This window comes from Miscanthus floridulus, chromosome 5, assembly GCF_019320115.1.
Source record: "Miscanthus floridulus cultivar M001 chromosome 5, ASM1932011v1, whole genome shotgun sequence".
NCBI lineage: Eukaryota > Viridiplantae > Streptophyta > Magnoliopsida > Poales > Poaceae > Miscanthus > Miscanthus floridulus.
Genome location: NC_089584.1, coordinates 148557070 through 148569936, shown reverse-complemented (window position 1 = coordinate 148569936; position 12867 = coordinate 148557070). Strand labels below are relative to the sequence as shown.

The 12867-nt window shown below is 49.4% G+C and overlaps 2 protein-coding genes across 2 annotated transcripts; one reads left to right on the top strand and one right to left on the bottom strand.

Moving 5' to 3' along the window:
* Nucleotides 1-262: 262 nt before the first annotated feature.
* LOC136454099 (uncharacterized) lies at nt 263-2710 on the top strand. The gene is made up of 5 exons (XM_066454645.1): nt 263-417; nt 642-689; nt 789-863; nt 2221-2325; nt 2411-2710. Exons 2-5 carry the CDS (start codon nt 672-674, stop codon nt 2525-2527), a joined length of 315 nt encoding a protein of 104 aa, XP_066310742.1. The 5' UTR covers nt 263-417; nt 642-671; the 3' UTR covers nt 2528-2710.
* A 2415-nt stretch (nt 2711-5125) lies between these two features.
* LOC136455601 (secreted RxLR effector protein 161-like) lies at nt 5126-5536 on the bottom strand. The gene has a single exon (XM_066455556.1). The coding sequence runs from the start codon at nt 5534-5536 to the stop codon at nt 5126-5128; it is 411 nt and encodes a 136-aa protein (XP_066311653.1).
* Nucleotides 5537-12867: the final 7331 nt, after the last annotated feature.

Here is a 12867-nt window from a genome sequence, read left to right as displayed (position 1 = left end):
TAGATGATGTATGAAGCCGAAAGTTTATCCATCTCCATTTCTAGCTTTTGCTATGTATATAAACCGTATAGTTATATGCATAGAAATAGAAAAAGGTCTGTACTTCTTGAAGAAAGCATGTTTTAAACATAAAAAAAAAAACAGATTTGGACGAATGGGTCACTGGGCCTAGACAGTAGACACACTGCCGGATATTCAGGCCTGCTTGAGGCCCACGAAAGTTTCTAGGGCGCTTGACCAAACGGCCCTCGTGCCTTTTCTTCTCCTGTTCACCCCCTCGTGACCTCGTTGCGCTCTCTCTCTCTCTCTTGGGCTCTTGGCTGCCAACAGCCGCCGCCCTGCGCCTGATGTTCTAGCCTCGTCGGTTCCTTCGCCAAGCCTTCTCCGGAAGCTTCGCCGGCAACGAGCACCCATCGGGTATGCGCACCCCTTCTCTCCCCTCTCTGCTGTGCGAAACGGAGCACCCGAACCCTAACTTGGGCCAGTATTTGGATCTGATCTAGGAGTAATTACAAGTGCTCATATGTAAATGCCTACTAGTTCGATTTTTTTTTTGGCAAAAAAATTTGGGTGTACATGTGTGCAAAGTCCTGCCTCTTCCTAGAAGATTCATTCTTTTTTTTTTTTTTTTGCAATTCCAGATTGCCGGCTCTACTTGGTGAGCCGCACCGATGGCGGAGGAAGCCAATGTAAGCACAAAGCTGCCGCCTTTTTCCTTCCCTAGTTACTAGTTATGCGATGTCTCGTCTTTTGGTTACAAATCTAACCGTGACTCGCTCTTCAAACAGGGAAAGAAGGAGGAGGAGGAATTCAGCACGGGCCCTTTGTCAGTGCTGATGATGAGCGTCAAGAACAATACTCAGGTTGGTCGCTTTTCCTACTAATTGATGATGTCTCAGTTAACCACTTAATATGTTTTCCTGTTTTAACCATCTGTCAGTCCATATCAATTATCTCTTCCAAGTATGCAAATCCTGGCATTCTTGTCTTGGCTGTCGACATTGCCTGTCTCTTCCAAGTATACAAATGCTGATATTCTTGTCTGTGTACATCTGATTGTCTCTTCCATGTACGCAAGTGTTAGTATGGTTGCCATGTGATTGTGTTACTAAAACATTCAGCTATCCGAGGAGCACACAACAGGAATTCCTCTGTATTTTTTACAGTCACTTCCTTGAAAATTGTGTCATCATTAGGGTGTGCGACCATACTTTCTGTATATCCGTTGTGCCAGTTGATTGTTGCTTTCGTATTTAAACTTTTTAGCTCTGTGTAGCCTAACAATCCAGTTAAAGAAAATTGTAAGACCAGCTCTTTGTTTCATAGCTTATACATCTTCCTTAGATGCAATTCGCATGTCATTCACTGCAACATGGCCTTTATTGCAAGCTTGCTGTTCCCACATTATTTTTGTTCACATAAGTGATTACACCATGATTGGAAGTTGTGAGAGACAAGGACATGTTGTTTTCCTTGCCTAGCCTTGCCCAACAAGTTTAGTTGACAAGCAAACATGTTTTGTTTCTTTGTTGGGTTTGGATTGGGGCAAGGTGGCAACAGTTGTCTTGGTTTTGACTTTTGAGGGGTTGTCCCCCACTACCGGTTTTCTCTGCCAAACCTTGTTTAGCTGGGCTAGTGGACAAGGTTGGACCAAGAAAACCAAAATGACCTCTATCACAGATTCCTCAGTTTACATTACCAAGAAAATTACTGTCGTTTAATTCGTTTGAGAAGTCAGATTTCTTTCCCTGGATCTGTTCTCTGAATGGAATGGTCAATTTTGTTTTAAGCTTACTACTTTGATGTTGAATTTATTCTGCCAAAGTTGCTTGCCAGTTGTTCTTTGTATTGTGGTCAACAGATCTCTTTATGTTGATGAAATGCAAAAGTAAGCTTGCACTAATTCATCTACTGTATGGAATGATTGGTTTCATTGTAAGCTGACTAATTTGATATTGAACTCATTTAGCCAAAATTGCTTGTCAGTGGCTCTTTAGGTTATGGTCATGGATATTTGTTATATCTTTGATCAGACACTGATTTTCATCCACTTGCAACTAGTAGTTGTAATCCTTGACCTGTCTCCTGCAAGTGCCAAGCTGTATCATTGTTACCCCCACAGCTATCTCTCTGATATGCTACATTGCTTAGTGCAGACTGCATATATTGCATTTTAAGTGCTCTGTATTCTGATTATGTGCGCTCTCTCATATGTGCTAGGTTCTTATCAACTGCCGGAACAACAAGAAGTTACTTGGTCGTGTGAGGGCATTTGATCGGCACTGCAACATGGTTCTCGAGAATGTTAGGGAGATGTGGACTGAGGTACGGTAACACGATACCCCAGCCTCTGAATTGTTTCCATCTCTTGTGTTGCTGTGTTCATTGACATCTGTTGCTTATGCTGCAGGTACCTAAGACTGGTAAAGGCAAGAAGAAGGCTCTTCCGGTGAACAAAGACAGGTTCATAAGCAAGATGTTCCTCCGTGGGGATTCAGTCATCATTGTTCTCAGGAACCCGAAATGAGTCGACGACTTTGCTATGTTGATGTCTAGTCTGTATGCTACTCTAAACATGGGTAGTATGTAAGGGACGATTCTTCTTGATCCAGAATAGCCGTGTCGATGGTTGTTTTAGTTGGGTGCTATGAAATATGAATTCGCCTCTTGGCCCATTAATATACCCGATTATCTGCTGAAGACAAGATTAGACCCCCCACTGTTTCATTATTTGATTCCCATTTTGCAAATTGCAAAGGTCACAGTGTGTGTTTGATCAACATATGATCGTCGTTGCCAAGATTTTAGCTGCTTTTCGCTTAGAAGCTGATTTTTTTTTGAACGGGGAGAGCTTAATTATAGAAGGTTAACATGATTAAAATCACGGGTTGAAGCCACCGACACGTAGGTCAGGATGTCATTAGCAATAAAAACATATGAAAGCTCTCTTCTACCAAACTGACACAGCTCATGAGCTACCTCATTTGCACTCCAATGACACTTGGAGATTCTAACTTACTGAAAGTTCTCGAGGATTTCCTTCGCTTCTTCTATGGTCATAATATAGATCGGTTTTTGCCCTTGTCCTCTAGAAGCTGGCATTTTAAGCATGGCAGAATCGTTCATTTATTTATAGATAGATAGACAAGATTATTGAATAGACTCTGCTGTGGCCTGTGGAGAATCAAAGTATAGCTCGAGAACAGCAGTTTATTAATCGGTACACAATTATTCAATTAAATAATAAAAAATAATTTGCGTGCATATGGGTCCATAGCTCTGTGGTAGAGCATTAGACTGCAGATCAAGAGGTCTCGGGCCCTAATGATGTATTATTTTTTACCTTTTTTATAACTATTCAAGCTGCATCTCCATCAACACCCTGCTGCTGCTACTATCGCTTCTTCAATTTTTATACTCCTATTATTCTTGCTTTTTTTTAATACCTATTCAAGCTGCATCTGCCGACAATACTGCTGCATTACTATTGCTTCTTCAATTTTGTTTTCTGATAACCCAATATCAGACACGAGGGATTTGTATATTTTTCATCTTTGGCCCCGTTCGGATGGTATGGTTCTGGAGGAATTGGGATGGTTTGGAGGAATTTGTGAGAAAACACTATTCCAGATAAAAAAAGAAGTAGATCAAGCCGGATTTAAAGGCACGCGAACGGGGTTAGAGCAAAAGTGATCAAAGACGTTGGGCCTTTTTAGTTGAATATATGACAAAAAAGGGGAGGGGGGAGGTAAGCAAACGGGACTCGCCTTCTTTGCACGGTCGGAACCAACGCGCATCGCCGTAATGGTCTCCCATGCCTCCTTAGCAGAGCTCTTCGTCCCCAATGGCTCCCTGTACTCCGCTGGCACAGCAGCAAAGATGGCTTCCAACGCTGACATGTTGTCTTCTTCGTTGTCGGTGCCCTTATCAATGACATTCCAGAGCCATTGGGCTCTGAACTTGACCTTCATGGTCACCGCCCATTCACCATAGTTGGTGCGAGTCAGTGTCGGCCAACTGGTGCCGCTGACCTCCCGCACCGTGCGCACAATGACCTCCTGTCGTGGCTGGGCAGCCACAGCAGCGCCGCTACTGTCGTCCATCTTCAAACCGTCTATCATCGCCAACGGTTAGTCCGGCGACGGCGTTTGTATAGCTCTGCTACCGCTTGTTGATCCCTAGCTGCCCTGCACAAGTAAGCAAGTAGTTTACCAGCACACACACTTACTCACTATGGCTAGAGGTAGAAGAAGAGATTAAGAACAGCACACACACACTCAGCATAAGCACCAGCGTTGGTCGAAAACCTGCCCTTTGGTTTATGGCAACTGAACTGAGTATTCTGTTGTCCTTTGGATGGAATATATACAATTCTAGTTGTACCTTTACCAGGTACATAGTTGTTGACCAACTACCTACTCCTGAGTACAAGAGTACACCAACTACCTACTCCTAAGGTACAGGGTACACTAACTCCCTACTCCTAAGGTACAGAGTATACCAACTACTCCTAGCAGTACAAAGCTTACCTCATCCCACTACCAAGACATGGTCGATGTAATAGCTACCAACTAATGTACTAGAGGTGGCCTATTGCAATACTACTATAGCTACAAGAACTGATCGGCAGAGCCAATCAATCCCCAACTCCCAACAGGGAGTGATCGGCCGAGCCGACCAGTCTCCAACCAAGGAGAGAATGGGGAGCAACAGATTATGTCTATCAATTCTTCCTCTAATCCTGCTTCTTGCCCGATGCCTTGACCTCATCCATGCCAATCATCTTCCTCAGCTCCATGAACCGCAGGCATCCGAGTGACTTGGTGAGGATGTCAGTGAGCTGTCTGCCGGTCTCGACAAACTCGATGACGATCTACCCTCCATCGATGCAGTCCCAGAGGAAGTGGAACTTGATGTCGACGTGCTTGCTCCGATCATGGAGGACAGGGTTCTTAGCAAGGGCGATGGCAGGCTGGTTGTCCACCATCAGAGCTGGCGGGTGAGCTTCCTCGCCGGTCAGCTCGCCCAGCAGCAGGCGCAGCCATATAGCCTGGCATGCCACCACGGCCGCTGCGACGTACTCTGCCTCATACGTCGATAGCGCCATGATCTTTTGCTTCAGTGACTACCAAGCAATGGAGGCCACTCCAAAGAAGATGAGGACGCCGGAGGTGCTCCGTCGCCCATCAATGTTGCCCACCATGTCCGCATCGCTGAAAATAGTGAGCTCTGGCTCACCTTCCTTTGCCTTGGGGGCCTCATTGAACACCGTGAGCCACAACCCTCCCTTGCTGCCACTCTTGGGGAAGATGATCGCTTGATCGAGCGTCCCCTTGACGTAGCGCAGCAACCTTTTCACTACCGACCAGTGATCTTCGCGTGGGTCCTCCATGAAACGGCTGACGTACCCAACCGCGAACGCAATGTCCGATTGGGTATGAGTGAGGTAGCGTGGCCCATCAACGATACTCTGGTAGCGCATCGCATCCACCTTTGCAGCAGTGTTGTGCTTGCTCAGCTTCAGCCGCTCCTTCATCGGAGTCGCGCATGGCTTGCACTCTGCCATGTTGTAGCGCTCCAACAGCTTCTCTGCGTAGGCGCGCTGACCCAGGGAGATGCTCTACTTCTCCTGCCTCACCTCGATGCCGAGGTAGTAGGAGAGCACGCCGAGATCGCTCATCTTGAAATGAGCCACCATCTCACGCTTGAAACCATCGATGTCCTATGCTCGTGCTCCGGTGACGATCAAGTCATCCACGTACACGTCACCGATGAGCTCCTCCTTCCCCCATCACCTCATGTAGAGCGCGTGCTCTGTAGCATAGCGAGTGAACCCAAGCTCACCCAAGGTGGCATCGAGCTTGGCGTTCCACGCCCGAGGGGCCTGTCACAGCCCGTAGGGCGCCTTGCGCAGCTTAAGCACCATGTGCTCAGCGCCCTTGACGGCGAAGCCCGGAGCTTCCTTGACGAAGACCGTCTTCGTGTGCTCACCGCTGAGGAACATATACTTGATGTCGAGGTGGTAGACACGCCAATCCTTCGCTACTGCCATGGCCAACAACAAGCGAACAGACTCCATTCACGCCATCGGAGCAAAGACTTCCTCGAAGTCAATGTCCTCATGCTGCACGAAGCCGCGGGCGATGAGCCGAGCCTTATACTTGACAATGGCGCTGTGCTCATCTCGCTTCACCTTGTAGACCCACTTCAAGTCGATCAGCCTGCAGCCCATCGGTGGATCTACCAGCTCCCATGTGCCATTGTCCTCAATGGCCTTCATCTCTTCCAACATCGCCCATCACCAATTGGCGTCGTGTTCAGCCACTTCGAACATCGGTGGCTTCTCGACACTAACAAGGAGCAGCTCTGGATTGTCGAGCACCTGACTCGCCAGGCCTATGGCCCCTGCATTGCTGACGATGTTGTCCAGCCTATGGAACCAGACCTCCTCGCCATCGTGGAAGGCATCCACGAACTCGCTGATGTCGCTCGAAGGGGAGGTGAACTCAATCGGTGGTCCCTAGCTTCCCTATTCTGCCGAAGTGGTCGGCATCACTGCTGGACCGCTCGGCACCACTGCTGGAGTGGTTAGCATTGCTACTAGACCACTCGGTACCATTGTCGGGGTGGTCGGATCCACTACTAGAGCGGTTAGCACCACTCCTAGAGTGGTCGACTCTAGTGCTAGAGCGTTCTACACTGCTGCTGAAGTGCTTGGCACCCCTCTACAGTGCTCAGCACTCCTCCTAGAGTGGTTGGCACTACCCCAAGAGTGCTTGTCTCTGTCGCTAGAGTGGTCGACACCTCCTCTCTAGCGTCTCTACCACCGTGGATGACCATGCGCTCGACGATGAAGGTGCTAGTGAAGCCGCCAGCTTCCCTCATGCCTGGACTGTCCTAGTCCTAGGTCGCCTTCTCATCGAACACCACATCCCTAAAGATCATCACCTTACCTCTCTTGGGATCATAAAGCTGATAGGCCTTGCTGCCCTCCTCGTAGCCTAGGGGCACCATCGATGTGCTCCAGTCTTCTAGCTTGCTGAGATGAGGCTTGGTGTTCTTCACATGGCCGACGTAGCCAAATGTCCTAAGGAAGGACACATTCAACTTGCGTCCATGCCAAGCCTCGAATGGCGTCTTGCCCTTCAAGGCCTTGGTGGGCGCGCAGTTGAGGATAAACACCTCCGTGGTCACCGCCTCTCCCCAGAACTCTACCGACATCTTCTTAGCCATCATCATGGATCAAGCCATGCCGACCACCGTCTGGTTCCACCGCTCCACCACACCATCTGTTGTGGCGAGTATGGTGTGGTGTGGTGTCGCACCATGCCTTGATCCGCGTAGTACACAGCGAATTCCACCTAAGTGAATTCACCGCTATGATCAGTCCGCACCACGTGCACCTTCTTACCGCTCTCCGCCTCCATGCGTGCCTTGAACTTCTTGACCGCTTCCACCACCTCGGTCTTGCTGGTCAGAAGCTACAACCACATGTATCGACTGTAGTCATCCACTAGCAATATGAAGTACTTGCGCCCATCGGGCATCGCCGGCGTGATCGGTCGGTAGAGGTCACCATGGACCAGCTTGAGGGTCTCTATGGCGTGGTACTTCACCGTCTTTAGGAACAATAACCTTATTTGCTTCCCAGTCAGGCAACTGTCACACAGCTCGCCTACGCGCTCGATGTGAGGCAGCCTAGTCACCATCTTCTCCAACCGACCAAAAGCATCAAAGCTGAGATGTCCATACCGGGCATGCCATAGACACGGCTCCTCCGTACGCTGTGCAGCCAAGCAGATGGGCTGCTCCACCTTGAGGTCGAGTAGGTACAGCTGATTTTAGGACCTCTTCACCTTGGCAAGAAGCCGTTGCTCCCAGTCCCTGATCCTGAGGACACCGTCCTTGATCAGTACCTCGTTGCCACACTCATCCAGCTGGCCAATGCTGATGATGCTTGAACATAGCTATGGGATGTAATATACATTCGTTAGTGCATGGTGCTTGCTATTCTAGCACCTGAAGATGATGGTGTCGCGCCCTTGGATCGCCACCCTTGAGCTATCACCGAACTTCACCGTGCCGATCACATCATCGTCGAGCTCAGAGAAGGCTGCCTTAGAGCCCATCATGTGGTTGCTGGCACCAAAGTCCAGGTACCACCGCTGCTCTTGCTTGCCGCCCACACATCCAAGGTGGACTTGGGCGCACAGTTCATCGAGGTTGACAGCCTTCAGAGCCTTCCTAGGCCCTTCCACCACCATCCCCTCTCCCTTCTCCTTAGCCTCAACATCGTGTAGTGCACAGAACGTCGTCATGAGGAGAGTGGCCTCATCATCATCATCAGCCTACATCAGATGAGCCTCAGCCTTCTTCTCCTGCTTGCGATTTGGGCACTCCTTTGCCCAATGGCCCATCTTTCCGCAGCATCGGCAGGTATTGGGGTTGACCTTCTTCTTCTTCTTCTTCTTCTTCTTCTTTGAAGAAGCCTTGCCACATCGCTTGCCATTACCACTGTGGTTGGAGGAGGCTTCCCCGGACTTCTTCTCCTTCATTTGGGTAGCCCACTCCTCTATTAGCAACAGCTTGCCGCTGTCTATCATTGCTATGGCCTGCTCCATGCGCTCGTCCACCACCCGTAGATGACCTGTCACATCCTTAATGGTGAGGATGGACAAGTCCAGCATCATCTTTATGGAGAGAGCAATCTAGATGTACTTCGCCAGCATGGAGTGGAGGTACTTGGAGACCACCTCTTCTTTGTCGATGGTGATGCTGTGGCTCCTTAGCTTGCTAATGAGCGTCTATAGGCGAAGGGAGAAGTCCTCCACCAATTCACCATCCTTGAACTTGAGGTTGGCGTACTCCTGCTTCAGTAGTTGGGCCATCGCCTTCTTTGCACGGTCAGAACCAACGCGCATCGCCGCAATGGCCTCCCACGCCTCCTTAGCAGAGCTCTTTGCCCCCAATGGCACCCTATACTCCATTAGCATAGCAGTGAGGATGGCTTCCAATGCTGACATGTTGTCTTCTTCAATGTTGGTGCCCTTGTCAATGGCATTCCAGAGCCATCGGGATCTGAGCTTGACCTTCATGGTCACTATCGACGAAATATGGTCGGCAGTCTACCTAGGAGTATGCCCAAGGTAGTAGATTGTCGGCAGACAGATGCGCAAGCCACAAACAAGACGGTGACGCAAGACGGACACGAGGTTTTATCCAGGTTTGGCCGCCAAGAAGGCATAATACCTACGTCCTACGTCTGATTTGTATTGTTGTATGTCAATGAGAGATGTTTTTTAGAGGGATCCCCTGCCCGCCTTATATAGTCTGAGGGGTAGGGTTACAGATCTGAAAACTAATCCTAGTGAGTTACAATTGCCATACGTGGCCGGATAAGGATTCCTATTCTAACCGACCAGGATCCTGCTTGATCGCCAAATCCGCCTTGACTCCTTGCGCGGGACTCCAACCAGGTTGGCTAGGCTGCACATCATCTTTCAGATGGACCAGACCCATTGATCCGGGCCAGCCTAAGCTTAGCCGTAAGGGTATAGGGGTTAATACCCCCACAGCTAGTCCCTGAGCACCATGTATTATGCTGCGACACGCCATTTCGACCTTCTCCGACAAGTAAGGCTCGAGTCCTTGACATCTCTTGACCACCGTCGTCGCTGGAGAAATAGGTTGTCCGAAGAATGTATGGTGCTCTTAAGAAAAAAGAAAAAGATTTCCGTCCTGGAAAGTGTGCCCACTTGTAGTTCTAAAAAGAAATGTAAGTGCGTCTTGAAGCGTAGCATCTTTGATCATCAGAGGCGTAGTGGTCGAAAAACAAGCACATTCACCGCAAGGTGAAGTGTGCCCACTTAGTCCCCGAGCCTGGTAGTAGGTGACGTAGGCACGTGGTGCCAGGGTCTAAAAAGAATTCTCAGTTAAGTTGAGAACCCAATCGTCGTACAAATGATACGAGATGCACCGGCAGGTGCATCGTACCAATGTAGTCCCCAAGCTTGCTGGAAGGCAAAGTATGAGCCTTGTAGCAAGGTCTAAATAAATGTCTCTCAACTGTATATGAGTACAAATCATATGTAGCCGAGGAGAACGATTCTCTGAGCAGTGGTCAGGACAGTCCCCGAGCACGATAGTAATCCTTACAATCATTCAAAGCATAGGGGTCGATCAAAACACAGTCACCTCAAGGTGAAGTGTGCCTACTTAGTCCCCAAGCCTGGTAGTAGGTGACGCAGGCATGTGGTGCCAGGGTCTAAAAAAGAATTTCCACCAAAGTTAAAAATCCAATCGTTGTACAGACGATACAAGATGCACCGACAGGTGCATCGCACCGACATAGTCCCCGAGCTTGTTGAAAGGCGAAAAGTGAGCCTTATAACAAGGTCTAAATAAATATCTCTCAACTGTATGTGAGTACAAATCACATGTAGCCAAGGAGAATCATTCTCCGAGCAGTGGTCGGGATAGTCCCCTGAGCACATCAGTTGTTGGAGCAGTCCCCGAGCACGATAGTGGTCGGAGTAGTCCCCGAGCATGTTAGTGGTTGGAGCAGTCCCCGAGCACATCAGTGGTCTGGGCAGTCCATGAGCATGGTAGTGGTCTGGGCAATCCCTGAGCACGGCAGTGGTCTGGGCAGTCCCCGAGTATGGCAGTGGTCTGGGCGGTCCCAGAGCATTGTAAGAGTCTGATCCATTCTTAAGCGCAAAACAGGCATCGAAAACACGAACGCCATTGATGTATTTATTCGGTGTATTTATTTATCTCCATTCTCTACCAAGTCCAGTCTGACACGCCTGGTCAAAAAAGCAGATGGGTATAGTACGTCATTCTAGTCTTCTTACTCTTTTCTGGCAAATAGTCGCTTGGCACCTAGTATGGCGGTGCAGTCAGTGTGGGCCCTCTTACACTATCAACGAAGAGGCAGCGTACACTGGTAACGAAGGAGCACGTTTATTGGCGTAGATCTTGAGGTTATGTGAACAACCGTCTGTGGCGCATGTGCACGTCTCCCAATAATCTCGGGCGGATGAAACGATAGGAGCTCTTTGTTATATATAATGTAGATCTGGTAAGTTACTCACACCGTTCCCTATTAGTCATTCGCCAGCCGCAACCTTCTTCTTTCTCTTACCAAACCCTATTCCTCTGAAAATCATTGCCAACCCCCTCACCACCGCATCCTCCCCCTTAGTAAGGATAGACTAATGGCGAAAAAGAGATGCCCTAGAAGAAAGGCAGGAGTCATGGCAAAGGAGTGGTGGAAGTCGTAGAGCAATGAGCAGACCATCGAAGGCCTCATCGCCATGGGAGTGCTCCATAACAAGGCACTCACGGGATGGCACGCGCTGGAAGGAGAAAGCTTCCCCGATCCACAACCAGGTGAGATTGTGGTTTTCGAAGACTTCTTCAAACGGGGTTTTGGGATTCCAGTACACCCTTTCCTTCATGGTCTCTGCTTGTATTACGAGATTGGGATTTGCAGTCTACATCCCAACTCGATTCTTCTTATCTCCACCTTCATCCATCTCTACGAGGCTTATGGTGGCTTCTAGCCCCATTTCAACCTTTTTCGCCACCTATTCTGTCTTCGAAAGAAAGGGAGCGGCGGCTCCAAGATAGCCAGAGGCGTCTACCTAAATCTGCGCGACGGTATGAGGGCCCAATACTTGCACTGCCCCTAGAACACCTCACTAGACGAGTGGTACAAGAAGTGGTTCTACATGCGTGAAGAGTTGAACACCATCACCCTGTGCGACGTGGGGCTGATTCCAGAGAAGAAAAATAGCTGGTCGGAGAAGCCTGAGAACTTGGAGCAGATCGTCGAACTGCTCAGGATGATCCCGTGGGGAAGGCTTGATGGCCCAAGCGTGGTCGGGAACTTCATCAGCCGAAGAATCTAGCCCTGCCAGAAGAGGGTTCATCCTGGCTTCGAGTACCAAGGAGGCACAGATCCAACGAGGACCTGGAAAGATGTGCTCGACAAGGTAGAAGTTAAAGCTAGGATTGGGGAGCTGTTCAACCTGGCCGATCCCAACTATGTCCGGTTAAACGTCATCGAGCACGCCTTCAAGCTGGCCCGACCTCCTCCAAAGGTAAATGATGCTTCCTTTTAACTGTAGAGTCATGTTGTAACAAGAAATTGACTGTTGTCTCCATTATGTGTCTCAGATTAATGGTCATGACTGGGCAGCAGTGTTCGTGTCTTCACCCCCCGGTGTGGACTACCTGCAAGTTGCTGGCCCAGCTGCCCAGACTAGCTCTAGGACCGACGACGTCCACTGGGTGGCACTTGAGGCTGTGGAGGATGCATTGACCAGAGTCGCTGGCAAGCATCCAGCTGCCATCAAATGACGCCAAGCCATCTTCCCCCTTTTAGACGACGAAGCAGAGAATGCAGACATCTTCCAGCTCGTTCCTCGAAAGAGGAGGAGACAAATGGGGTCAACGAAGCAGGGTGGCTCCTCTGTGCCGGCAGTGATCGCATCACCAACCACTGCCACACAGAAGACAAACGAAGGAAGCGTCGAGCATCAAACCCCGACGCCTATGCCGGTGGTGGAAAAAGTTCCGGTGGAACCTACCGAGCCCACGGAGCAGGGGCGGTCGAGAAGACGCTCCTTCGCCACATCATTCCACGCTTCGAAGCTGTAAGTATCTATAACTTTGATGTAGACTTGTAACTTGTATTGAATACTATTATCTTCTAAACTTTTCTCTAATACATTAGGTCGGCGTCCACCGAAGATCCCGACCAGCTGGCCAGGTGCGGCACAACTTCGCCAGCAATGGCAGAAAAAACTGCCCAGCAGCCAGCCATGGAGGGACCTGTAGGAGAAACTTCGCTGGAAACTCAGC